The sequence below is a fragment of the Opisthocomus hoazin genome, chromosome 2 (assembly GCF_030867145.1).
Source record: "Opisthocomus hoazin isolate bOpiHoa1 chromosome 2, bOpiHoa1.hap1, whole genome shotgun sequence".
Lineage (NCBI taxonomy): Eukaryota > Metazoa > Chordata > Aves > Opisthocomiformes > Opisthocomidae > Opisthocomus > Opisthocomus hoazin.
In genome coordinates this window covers 63,442,084-63,455,592 of record NC_134415.1, presented here as the reverse complement: position 1 = coordinate 63,455,592, position 13,509 = coordinate 63,442,084, and the positions used below count along the sequence as shown (strand labels likewise).

General features: G+C 39.8%; 1 protein-coding gene across 2 annotated transcripts in view; it reads left to right on the top strand.

The window, feature by feature from the left end:
* The window catches only part of VTA1 (vesicle trafficking 1), a 48,104-nt gene extending 38,137 nt beyond the window's left edge, over positions 1–9,967 (top strand). For both annotated transcript variants that reach the window (XM_075413923.1, XM_075413922.1), the window contains exon 8: positions 6,307–9,967. In XM_075413923.1, the coding sequence (XP_075270038.1) occupies positions 6,307–6,452 (146 nt within the window). In that variant the 3' untranslated portion in view covers positions 6,453–9,967. The remainder of the gene's footprint in view (positions 1–6,306) is intronic.
* The last annotated feature ends 3,542 nt before the right edge of the window (positions 9,968–13,509 follow it).

Here is a 13,509-nt window from a genome sequence, read left to right as displayed (position 1 = left end):
GGATAGTGTTTGTCTTTGCCTGTCACCATCCTGTCATGCATGCCTGGTCATTACCCAAAGCATCCTCCCTTCAGCTATACGTGTAAGAGTAATGGCAGATACCATTCTGCTCCTTCTGCTACTGAGGTGTCCTTTTTATGCCAACAGTACTCTGTTCCACAGTAGCCGTGTTCCCTGACTCGTAAGTAGATTTAGAAATGCCTGCATCTCATAATGGACATACTAAACTGTGGGACCCAGAAGCCCTTCCCAGTTCCTGAGCTGCAGTATATGTATTCAGGCTAGATCCTGGCTGTGTATGGACTTTGGTATGCACCATTCCTATGGAACTGAAGTTTCCTGTGGATGAGAAGGAGGGGTCAGTGTTGCCCTCCAGCAGATCCATAGAGCTAGCACAGTGCAAAGTACACTCACTCCATGACTTAGACATGATGTCTGTGTCTATACTAATAAATTAAACATGCCTGTAAATATTTGACATGGAGAACAGCTGGTACAGAACCACTCACATCCATACTATTAAACTTTTAAACCTTCTAAACAAGGTAGTTTGTGAAGGCTGCCAGTATTGAATGGTCTCTAGCCTGTTCTAACCACAAGTCATGCTGAGGAATTGTTTGGGAAAGTGCTGGTTTGCATGGGCCAAAACCATACTGGAGTCTGTTCCAGAAGTTTGACAGTGTAGACAGTCAAGTCTGAGTGCTGAGACGCATTCCCTGGCACTGTTGAATGTACTAGTATAGGCATAGCCAAACAGGATATTCCACATCTTTCTTCAAGACTCTTTCTGGTAGTAAGATGAAATGTGTATTTTTAAAATAAATTATGTATTTACTTTCCTTCCCATAACATGCTATGATGGGAGAGAAGCTTTTGGTGGAGAAGAGTGGAATATTTTATCAGAAGAAAATTAAGTTAAAGTTACAGTATTCCTTTGAATTTAGTTAGTGTGTATCCTTCAATAATTGTTCTATTGTGTGGGAACAGGTTTCAGAGTTTAACATTGACTTTTGAAAATGTCAAAACTTATGCAATTATGCATTGGTTAATGTCTCTGACAACAGAACGTAGAGCTACATAGCAACTTTATATAATGCACTTCTCTGGTCTAGCTTGCTCAAAAAATTTATTACCCCTAGATTTTGCTAACACTAAATGCATTCATGGTTGTGCTACAGAGTTTTATAAAATCTTCTTACATTACCATACGCTTCCTTCCACAGGTGGCATAGTATTGAGTAACCATTTGTCCATTCTAGTTGCCTGTATAACAATGTTTAATTTTCTACATACAAAGTAGAAGTAATAATTTGACATTTTACATGTTTTCATGAGAAGAAATCTTTGAGGATTTGTATTTCGAGTATCTAAAGTGCTTTAATGTGAAAAAAAGAGTATCTTGTTTCAAAAATAATTTCAGTTATGTTTGCCATCACTGTTTTTATACACCGAGTTGAATTATATTCTTCAATCAGCTACCTTGCATTTGGGCAACTTCAAAAAAAGGAAAAAGATCAGACTCATAGGAAAGAATACCAGGGAGAAGCAGATGCGTCATGTAAAATACACATTATTTTAATTCTAAAACTGCTTTTTTTCCTAACATGATTTTCAGCATCTCCAGTCAAATCACCTTTTGGTTTTCACTTTGTCTTCCTGTTAAACTAAAAGAATTGTGCTTGTTGACATTAGTCATGGATTCCATGTCTGTCATGTTTCAGTAATAAATATAACTACTGTGCTAATAATTTCAGATTAACACAGAAGCAGGTTTGGTTCAGGATAAATAGAGCATACTTGTCCCATCTCAATGTTGTTGGGCTCTTTTCGAGCTTAAAATTACAGGATGGTTGAGATTGGAAGGGACCTCTGAGGGTCATCTGGTCCAACCCCTCTGCACAAGCAAGGGTCCTGCATGACGAGTTGCTTGGGACCATGTCCTTTGTGTCTCCCCTGCCCCTGCACTGTCCCTGTGGTTTAATTTGCAGCACTGAAGGAAGAAGTTTTAGAAGAAATGTCACTGTTAATTCAAAAGACAGCTTTTGAATCTTTCCAAGGATGGAGAGTCCACAACCTCTCTGGGCAACCTAAGCCAGTGCTTGGTCACCCTCACAGTAAAGAGTGTTTCCCGATGTTCAGACAGGACCCTCCCATGTTTCAGTTTGCATCCACCACCTCTGGTCCTGTCATTGGGCACCACTGAAAAGAGCCTGGGTCCATCCTCTATGCACCCTCCCTTCGGGTATTTATATACATTGATGAGATTCCCCCTGGGCCTTCTCTGCTCCAGGCTGAACAGTCCCAGCTCATAGGAGAGGTGCTCCGGTTCCTTAATCACCTTTGTGGTCCTTCACTGGACTCTGTCCAGGATGTCAGTCTCTCTCTTGTGCTGAGGAGCCCAGACACTGGCCTCCACTCCAGGTGTGGCCTCAGTGGTGCTGAATAAAGGAGAAGGATCACCTGCCTCCACCTGCTTGGCAGCACCTCTCCTAATGCAGCCCCAGATGCCATTAGCCCTCTTTGCCACGAGGGCAGATTGTTGGCTCATTTGATGTCCACCAGGACCCCCAGGTCCTTTTCTGCAAAGCTGCTTAACCCTTAGCATATGTAAGTTGAAGTCAGTTACTAACCTTTGTGGTTCTACCTTTGCTGTAAGTACAGACATTATAGTTGATTTTCACGTTATTTTGAAAACTTAAAAACACAGAGCTGTTTTATTTCTATTCTGCCTGTCCGTTGTGAGGTGCTGACCTCAATAGGAGCTGAGGCCACTGAGCACATCAAAAGATCAACACCCTTACTGTGTAAACTTTGGTTTATGAATGTAAAATTGTTAACTTTTTTCCCTCAAGTTATGTCATAATAGCATCTGAAGTATATTTCATAATAAATAAGGCTTTATGCCAGCAAAACATTAATAGAGCTCATACTGTAAAAATAAGATTAGACTGGTGAATTTAGGCTTCTTTCCAATAAATTAGATGAATACTGGACTGATGCCTTGGCCAGTTTCTAAAGAATGATTTTGTAGTTTCTTTTGGCATCATAGCATAAAGCCACTTTGAGGGGAACTTGGTCTTTTTAATTTCTTAAAGATGTTCGGTAATGTGGTCGCAGATTGACCCCAGCTGCTTTTAGTCTATGACTTATTTAGGTTACAAAATAACCTAAGTGTGTGTCTGTGTTTATGCACTCCTCATGCATATTTACTCAGATGTGTGTATTTTAAGAAATTTAATGTGCCTTCACTTATTCAGCAGTGAACTAATATACATTGCAATGATAGTGAGCCCACCAAGTTGTCATGGGCCTCAATATTCAACACTTAATTTGTGGTTATATTTACTTATCGAAAGGAAAATTAGTAGACTTCGAGAGTATATTTTAAAAATTGGTAAAATGAATCTTAAGAGCACTTACTCTTGTGCTTTTTATTGGGGTAGGGTTGTTTTGAAAAGGAGGAGACCAATCTATTTTTTAATATTCCCAGGTTTTCCGTTTTATTTGTTCAAAAGCTGTTCTCAAATAATAAGATTGGGGAAAGGAAAAGCAAATATAATAGACATTTTCTGATAAGAACTGAGATTCCTTAGTAAACGTTCTCACAGTATTGCTAACAACAGTTTTCTTTTGAAAGAAAGGGATCCAGCTAACCAAAAGTGTACCATAAAAAATGGATTTAAATATATTCTTGTCTCTACTTAAAATTAGAAAGCTGTACTTAGGGAGCAAAATCTTTGTGTAACCAATTTTTGTATAAAATGTATGGTGCTTTTTAAAATTATTTTTTTCTTAATCTGTGAAATTTGTTCATTGCTTGTAAAATGCTGTGTGGGAAACCTATTAAATAGAAACATAATTCTGTAGTATTATATATAACTATTTATCTGTGTCCATAAAAATCAGTCTTTTACAAGTTAAGATGTTCTGAAAGAACATGAGCAAAGGTTTTATAATATATCCATAGATTATTGGAGTGGCATGGGATAACCTTTAAAGCTCCCAGTGAATTTGTGGGTGGAAGGAGGGACAGTAACATAACTGTGCTTTATTTTATGCACACAGCAGTGATGCTATTGCCATATTATATCTTCATATATCCTCAGCCAGCTAGGGCAGAAGTCCCTGCTATGCTTTCTGGAAGACTGAAGGCATGTAATGTGAGCATTACAGAATTCCCAATGTTTTAAGTTATGTCAAGAAAATATTCTGATTAAGAAGTTAATTGTTTTATACTATATTATGAGAATATTTTTTGCTGGTGTTCTCCAGTGACACGCCAGAGAAAAATTACGTTTTGAAAAGCTATTCCAGTTGAGAAGGAACATGGGGCCGATGGAATGCACCCACGAGTGCTGAGGGAGCTGGCGGATGTCATTGCTGAGCCACTCTCCATCATCTTTGAGAGGTCCTGGAGGACAGGAGAGGTGCCCGAGGACTGGAGAAAGGCCAGTGTCACTCCAATCTTCAAAAAGGGCAAGAAAGAGGACCCAGGGAACTACAGGCTGGTCAGCCTCACCTCCATCCCGGGAAAGGTGATGGAGCGTCTTATTCTAGAGTTCATCATCAAGCAAGTGGAGGAAAAGGTTATCAAGAGTAGTCAGCATGGATTCACCAAGGGGAAATCATGCCTGACCAATCTGGTAGCTTTCTACGATGACATGACTGGCTGGGTAGATGACGGGAGAGCCGTGGATGTTGTCTACCTAGACTTCAGCAAGGCTTTCGACACGGTTTCCCTTAACATCCTCCTAGGGAAGCCCAGGAAGTGTGGGCTGGATGAGTGGTCAGTGAGATGGATTGAGAACTGGCTGAAAGGCAGAACTCAGAGGGTTGTCATCAGCGGCGCTGAGTCTAGTTGGAGGCCGGTAACTAGTGGTGTCCCCCAGGGGTCAGTACTGAGCCCAGTCTTGTTCAACTTCTTCATCAGCGACCTTGATTAAGAGTTAGAGTGTACCCTCAGCAAGTTTGCTGATGACACAAAACTGGGAGGAGTGGTGGATACACCAGAAGGCTTTGCTGCCATTCAGTGTGACCTGGACAGGCTGGAAAGTTGGGCAGAGAGGAACCTGATGAGGTTCAACAAGGGCAAGTGCAGGGTCCTGCACCTGGGGAGGAACAACCCCATGCATCAGTACAGGCTTGGGGCAGACCTGCTACAGAGCAGCTCTGTGGAGAGGGACCTGGGTGTCCTGGTGGACGACAAGTTGACCATGAGCCAGCAGTGTGCCCTGGCTGCCAAGAAGGCCAATGGGATCCTGGGGTACATTAAGAGGAGTGTGGCCAGCAGGTCGAGGGAGGTTCTCCTTCCCCTCTACACTGCCCTAGTGAGGCCCCATCTGGAGTACTGTGTCCAGTTCTGGGCTCCCCAGTTCAAGAAAGATGAGGAGCTACTGGAGAGAGTCCAGCGGAGGGCTACGAGGATGGTGAGGGGACTGGAGCATCTGTCCTATGAGGAGAGGCTGAGGGAGCTGGGCTTGTTCAGCCTGAAGAAGAGAAGGCTGCGAGGGGACCTAATAAATGCTTACTAATATCTCCAGGGTGGGTGTCAAGAGGATGGGGCCAGACTCTTTTCAGTGGTGCCCAGTGACAGGACAAGGGGCAATGGGCACAAACTGAAGCACAGGAAGTTCCATCTGAACATGAGCAAGAACTTCTTCCCTCTGAGGGTGATGGAGCACTGGAACAGGCTGCCCAGGGAGGTGGTGGAGTCTCCTTCTCTGGAGATACTCAAGACCCGCCTGGACAAGGTCCTGTGCAGCCTGCTCTGGGTGACCCTGCTTCGGCAGGAGGGTTGGACTAGATGACCCCCAGAGGTCCCTTCCAACCCCTACCATTCTGTGATTCTATGAACAGTTTCTAACGATGTATTATTCCTGAGGAAGAGAGCAAGTAATTATACCGTAAACACAAAACCCCCTGTACTTGTTTCTTGCAGGCTGTAATGTGATTACAGCTAGCTTGCTGTCATTAAAAAGCTCTCTTTTGCTGCCTTAGATGAAGAGCAGATCTTTCTCAAAGGTATTGACTCTACTTTTGAAAGGCACTGGGTCATACAAATAACAGTGTTTAGAAAGATCCTCTTATATTTTTCAAATGCCAGCAGCAAAGAAATTAAGCATTATATGAATGGAAATAAAAATGAACAGACGAAACACTGTAGCTTGGTCTTTGTAATATTACCACAAAGATTAGCCTGGTTTTCATAATATTACTGCAAATATAACTAAAACACAGAAATCATGTGAAAGGAAGCCTCAGTCAGATTTCTTTTTTAGTAATGTTGTAATACTTATGTTTTTGCAGGGGAAGTCCGTTTGACTCCAGAGGACTTTGCCAGAGCTCAAAAATACTGCAAATATGCTGGCAGTGCTTTGCAATATGAAGATGTGAGCACTGCTGTGCAGAATCTACAGAAGGCCCTCAAGTTACTGATTACAGGCAGAGAATGAAGCCTTTATCCAACAGATTCGTGTCCTTTGCCTAATGAACTGACAGCTTATTACTGTACCTGTTAAGGGAGTGGAGTTATACAGAATTTCTCAATCCCATCACCCATGACAATGAAATTGCTGTTTCAGTGTCAGACTAGCAATTAATGGTACTGTAGGAATCTCTGTTTTCATTTTACACACAAACAGTGGAGCTAGAAACATATGAATGCAGTGGCTTGATGTAAGCAAAATACTGAAGAAAATACTGTCAGCACTGCTCGAGTTAGAATTCATCTTGCAATATTTAGATTATTGGAATGGGGAAGTGCTGAATCTGTAAAATACTTGAGCATGAGAATGTTCCGTTAAAATTCTTACTCTGATTTTATTATTTCAGACAACCATTTAAGAAGTATAATAGCTTTAAAATGGTAACTAAGATTTGCGCCTTCCTCCTGAAATGAGAGCGTTTGAGAAGGCGGACAGATCCACAATGAAAAGGACTTTTTTTTCTATACATAAATTATTTGGCTATTGTCCGAGACATAAGTCAAAGTTGAGGGAGACTTGAAGACATTTATGTTTTGTTTTAAAACATGCTGGAAAAAAACATCTCCTGATACTTCAGAAAGAGTAATTTTGATGGTGTTCCAACCCAATACCCCACAACTGTACGAACTGATACTTTTTTCTTGATTATTGGTTCTTGCTCCTTTTGTGTGAACACTTACAATTTTGTATATGTATGGGTAATTAAGAGAAAGTACTAATATTTATCAGAAATGATCCTGAAACTGGAGGCAGAGATTCTAAACAACATGAACTTTTAGGGAGATTTCCTTCATAACTGTTCCATCTTTTTAAGAGGCTGAAGAAAAAGGCCTGTTCTTCAGCCATTAAAGCAGTATAGGTTCATCTCTGGTATTAGTGTCATAGAGCTTTGTATTTCCAGCTAATATTCTTCCTGTCTGGTTTGTTGTGGAGACTTTTTGGACTTCGGATTTAATTAAAATATCTTGGAAACTGAATTTTGAGTCTTTATGAGGTCTGCCTTTGCGATTGTAGAGCTCTTGATTGTTAAAAATCTATCCATGCTGTTTAAAGGAAAGGATAAGTAGTCTTTTAACTGGCGAGACATAACAATTGAGTACATTGTAAAGCATGTCTGATTTATGTAATAATTTTAGAGACATATTATCTGATCTGTCTGTCTTTCTAAGCGGGCGATCAAACCCACCTGTTCTTTATAGCTGCACTATTTTGCAGTCACTAAAATAAGTCTGATATTCAAAGCAAAAAGGTTAGGAAAAGAAAATGAAACATAAGCATGCATTCAAGTTTAGCTCGTCGTATCCTTCTAAGAATGTAGAGTCTTTGACAGCAGGTTTGAAAAGGGTAGTATGAAACTTGGAAATGTATGCTTAAGCGTTTTAGTTGACTGAGATATAGTAGGTAAAATGTTTGATATTGTTTGTGTTACTTTCTGAGATGGGATGGCATGTTAATCTGGACAGTGATTTGGATTAGCTTCTAATTGTTTTGGGAAATTTAGAATAAATCATTCCAAAACTTTTGATACTAATGCTGTATGGACCTGGGCAATAAGCCTGTGTTTTGTACAGTGCTTCATGCAAGATAGATCCCTTATTTCAGTATCAAACTGAGTTACTGTAAATTATTCCATGTATATTATTGTGGTGTTACACTGTGATTGGAAAAGCTACTTTTCAGTTGAAAGAAGGATGCAGAACTTTGATCCAAGTAGAAATATATGTACTGTGTTGCTAAGAAAGAATCAGAAATTGCTTTCGTTTGACCATCATACCAGTATTTACTAATACCAGCTTCAGTCCCAGTACTTGAAGGAGGAAAGTCAGTTTTCCTGTTTCTTTTTACAAAAGAATTAGAAGAACTTCATGGCTTTTGTATTACATGGAAAAATAATCAAGCTATGATATAATATTGTATTAATTTAAGGCTTTTCAATTAAAATTGATACTATTAATTTTTTTTGTGAGTGAATTATATGATGTGGAAATACATAAGTAAGAAGGTTGGAAAAAAATTTAAGTATTTTTTAAAGTGTATGAAAGATTGTCTGTTGGCCATGTTTATGTTGAACTTCTAGTTTCCTCTAGGAAACCAGGAAATCATCCATGAAAAAGCAATAAGCAATGAAAAAGCCATAAGCCATTTTTAAGTGATCATTTACAAATGTTTTACCGTCTTCTGCTTAGAAAGATATTCAAAGAAGTGTCTCTGAGGGGAATGGAGATGAAAATGCTAATACAAAAGTTTAATAATTTATTAGAGAAACTATCAGGACATTCTTTCTGAAAATAAATAAATGTTTAGAAGATTTACTGTATAAAATTATCATGTATTCTGTAAAATTAAACATACCCTAATACCAACCTTCAGACCACAATACCTTACTTAGTATACTGTTTTATTTTGCATAAAATTATTTTGCTTTGATCATTTATTTTTTAATTTAGAAGTTTTATAACAGCCCATCAAACCATGTTTGAAGCCACATCTTTAAGCTGCTAACATTTGATGCAATAGACTCTTGAGTATTTATTATCCAAACTGATGCCTAAAGTAAATTACAGCAAAATGTTTCCATTCCATTAAGTATTGCCTCTGGGACAGCTTTAAATGTGGCAGATAGCCCAAAAGTACAAACCAATCTTGCAGAACACTTCAAAAAGTGTACATATTTGAAAATGTCAGGAGAATGTAGGTAGATAGCCTGTAATTATTCCAAAATGGAATTTCTGGTAGGCACTGGAATTTATGGCCCCATTGTTAAATATTGTGTGAGCGTTAAGTGTTGACTGATGCATTTTACAGCCACGCTGAATGATCAAGTATCAACCCATAGCTTCTCTTAAACCGATTCCCAATACATACGAGTACAGTGTTAAATAAAGGAGAGAGCTGTTCCTGTTGCAGGCTACAGCCGACAGCTCTCTCTTCTTCACTATGCTTGCCACCTACATGCTTGTCGGCCTTTCTCCTTAAGATCGTGGGTTCCTAGTCTTCTCAGTCTTGCTTAAGAAAGGAGAAAGAAGCATTTTCTGTCAGATGTTCCATGTTCAGCTTTGCTACTTAATGTAAGCTAGAATTTTAGTAAATCTGTTCAGCGTTTGTTACTTAAAAAGCTTTTGGTGTTACTTAATGTTTTTGCAGTTCTTTATACTTTCACCTCTCTGCAGGGAAAGTTCCCATATTATACTTCAGGATTCCTACAAAAGTCTTTGAAAAGGGTCTTGTGAAGCAAGTCATTGTTTATGAAATGTTTTTTCCATATGTGCACCAACTGGATTTACTAAAACTGGAGGTGTTCTTTTCCAACTGTTGCAGTCATTTCAGGTGGAATTTTTAATGACGTCCTTTGTAAGTGAAGTTTCAGAAGCACAGACTAAAGTATGATCATATTCCAGGATGTGATTGTAGTTGTAGTATTTGATGCTATGTAATACCTACAAGAAATTAACAACAGAGGAACTTACTGTCTGAAGTAGGATTGGGGAGCGGGGTGGTGGGGGGGATGAGGGCGGACACGTGTCTGTGGATTTGTAACACAATGCACGTAAATTCAGTGGTGGGCTATAAGAATGCCTTCCAAAAAACATAATTAGTACCTTGTTTACAGGTATTGCAAACATGTCAGATGCAAATATATAGACACTGCTGACAAATGTTGTTCTTAATGCTAAACTTTATAAGTACTAGTATAGTGCCAAAAGTTAACTTTTAATTGCGCAGTATTCCAAATGAGCAATCTTTGATTTTCTCCTTTTTCATGTCAACAGTGAAATAGGAGCCTGGTACAAGAAGAATGAGAACACAAATTTAGAGGAAGTTAGATTTGCTAAAGGTCAAAGATCGTTTCTGTTTGTTCTAAAGTCTTTGTGGTAATGTTCTGAACGAGATTGGAAAGTATCCTTGCTCATAAAGTACAAGTCTTGCTTCCTTTTATAATGTCGTTTGTTGTGCAGTTTATGGAATTGGAGCCTGAGCCTGGATGAGAAAAATCTAAAGTTTGATGCTAAGTTTCTAAAGCCCCAGTGCATCCCGATACTCACAACAGTTGTTCTTCACAGTCACCTCTGAGTTCATATTTTTAAATATTGGAATTCTAACCAAGTTTGGTGGGAAAGGGAGCAGTGTTTTTTATTGCATCGACACCTTTCAGTGCGCAGCTGTAGTAACAGGAGAATTGGAGAGAACATGAATTTGCATTAGATATTTCACTTCAGCAAAAAAAGAATATTATGTTGCCAGCAGAGCAATTTTTGCCTTATAAAACTATTGGAACAGTCTGATCATAGAGATGGTTCTGAATGTAGTGCCCTAAATGATCTCAGAATAGGAATTTTGTGTAGAAGAACATTGAAAACAAACTTGAAAGAGAGTGGAGACATGCTAGGGGAGAAAAAGAAATCACGCTCTCCACAGAGTGGGAGGGAGCACAAAAGCAATTTCAGAAGAAAATTGAAGAAATACTAAGAATTACACATGGGAGGGGAGCATGGCAATGACTGGAATGAGGTTAGAGTTGCTGGTGATTTATTTAGAACCTTGAAAGAGATGAGAAGGCAAAAGATCACAGGAAGATAGGAGAGGTGGGGAGGAGCACTAGAATGACAAAAAAACCTATTTTTGTTTTATTAAGTAATTAAAATTTATTTCATGTGGACCTTTTGGAAAATTTAAAGAGACTGCATAAAGAACTGCATGGTATCTGCAGAGGACTACAGAGATCCATGTTTCTCCTTAAAGTGCTATCTCCTGATTTTCTCATTTCCTTCTTGTTTTGATTTGCCTCCCCTTTTTCACTCTCTCTATTTATTCTGTGGTGTTCCTGTAGCTAGAGGGGAGGTTGCTGTGCTTGAATACAATGATAAGTATGAGTGATAGCCCACATGTTTAGACATTCTCAGGTAGTTAGGGAAGATTAACAGGTCTGGGTTTTACCTGGTGTGTGCTATGGAAAAAAATGTAGAAATTGTGCTTCCCTCACAAACTTCAGAAACTCCTTGGCAGTAGTATTACTACAATACTTAAAGAAGGATATGTGGAAATGTACTCTACTCAGAGCCATATTCCCAATCAGAGCCCAACAAATTAATCCCTAAGAGTTCGGAGACGTAAAGCTAAGCGGTTGGTGAAATTGTCTACTTTTCCTTGTCTCAATTAATATATCTGTAAAATGGACCACTTTAGATTTAACGCTTCTTAATATGGTCAGGATTTTTGTAGTCCTGACAAGTAATGACAAGACAAGGGTTAATTATGCTAACAAGTTCCCAAAATAAATAATGTTTTTCGGAGAAGCAGAGAGGGTATTAATATGTAATGAGAACATGTATAATAAGAATGGAAGAAATGGAAAGAAACTTCGTAGGATAATTTAAGGGACAGTGGGCAGGAATGAGGAGATCTGAGATACAGAGGCAGTGTAGCTGTAAGTCACGGGCATTAATTCAGATAGAGTAGTAGTATCTAATGCAAATCTTAATATGTTGGATTTATCAGAGGGCTAACTTAACGTCCATTCTACTATGCTGTATAAATCCAGTAATGACAACTTTTAATGGCTCTGTAAGTTCAGAGTTTAGTATTTTGCAGCAGAAGAACAGCAAATAAAGCAATTGTAGTAAAAAAAAAAATATCAGCTTCACACCTGTTGGTTTAACCACAAGATGAAGAAAAAGCTTAAGTTCAGATTGTGAACAAAAGACCTGAAGTTCAAACATGGGTATGATGGCACATAGTATGTTTTCTCCTAGCCCTTTCATTCTGGCCCCTGCCCCAGGTGGTTAGGGACACTAGATTTTGGGGAAATTAATGCAATGAATTTAATTTATTTAAAATGAAGTAATGCTTGACACATCCTGTTTCATGTATCAGTGACTTAGTTTGAGGTCACCATCTAAGTCACATGTAATTTGTGGATGAGCTGAATTTGGGAGGTATTGCCAGTACTGCAAAGAACTGGGAAAAAGTCTGTGACTTTGAAGGACTAGAATGGAGTGAAACTGAGATCACAAAATACAAGGTCACTCACTTGACCTCTAACAAGAATATTTTAAAATGAAAATTAGGATCCTGGAAGCTGAAGTAATTCTGATCAGCCTCACCTAGTTCAGCAGGCTAGTGCAAATTTAGGATGCATTGGATGAGATTGTTTCAATACAGAGAGTAAGTAAACTGTCACAGTACGGGGTTTGATTCAGTACTGGCTTTGATTTGATCATTGTTGATGAAAATTATTTACTAGGAAGAGATACAATGATGGGCTACGGAGACGATGAAAGTCTTATCTGTTGAAAATAGAATTTCACAGAATTTCGCAGAATGGTAGGGGTTGGAAGGGACCTCTGGGGGTCATCTAGTCCAACCCTCCTGCCGAAGCAGGGTCACCTACAGCAGGCTGCACAGGACCTTGTCCAGGCGGGTCTTGAATATCTCCAGAGAAGGAGACTCCACAACCTCCCTGGGCAGCCTGTTCCAGTGCTCCATCACCCTCAGAGGGAAGAAGTTCTTGCTCATGTTCAGATGGAACTTCTATGCTTCAGTTTGTGCCCATTGCCCCTTGTCCTGTCACTGGGCACCACTGAAAAGAGTCTGGCCCCATCCTCCTGACACCCACCCTGGAGATATTTATAAACATTTATTAGGTCCCCTCGCACCTTCTCCAGGCTGAACAAGCCCAGCTCCCTCAGCCTCTCCTCTTAGGACAGATGCTCCAGTCCCTTCATCATCCTCGTAGCCCTCCGCTGGACTCTCTCCAGTAGCTCCTCATCTTTCTTGAACTGGGGAGCCCAGAACTGGACACAGTACTCCAGATGGGGCCTCACTAGGGCAGTGTAGAGGGGAAGGAGAACCTCCCTCGACCTGCTGGCCACACTCCTCTTAATGCACCCCAGGATCCCATTGGCCTTCTTGGCAGCCAGGGCACACTGCTGGCTCATGGTCAACTTGTCGTCCACCAGGACACCCAGGTCCCTCTCCACAGAGCTGCTCTGTAGCAGGTCTGCCCCAAGCCTGTACTGATGCATGG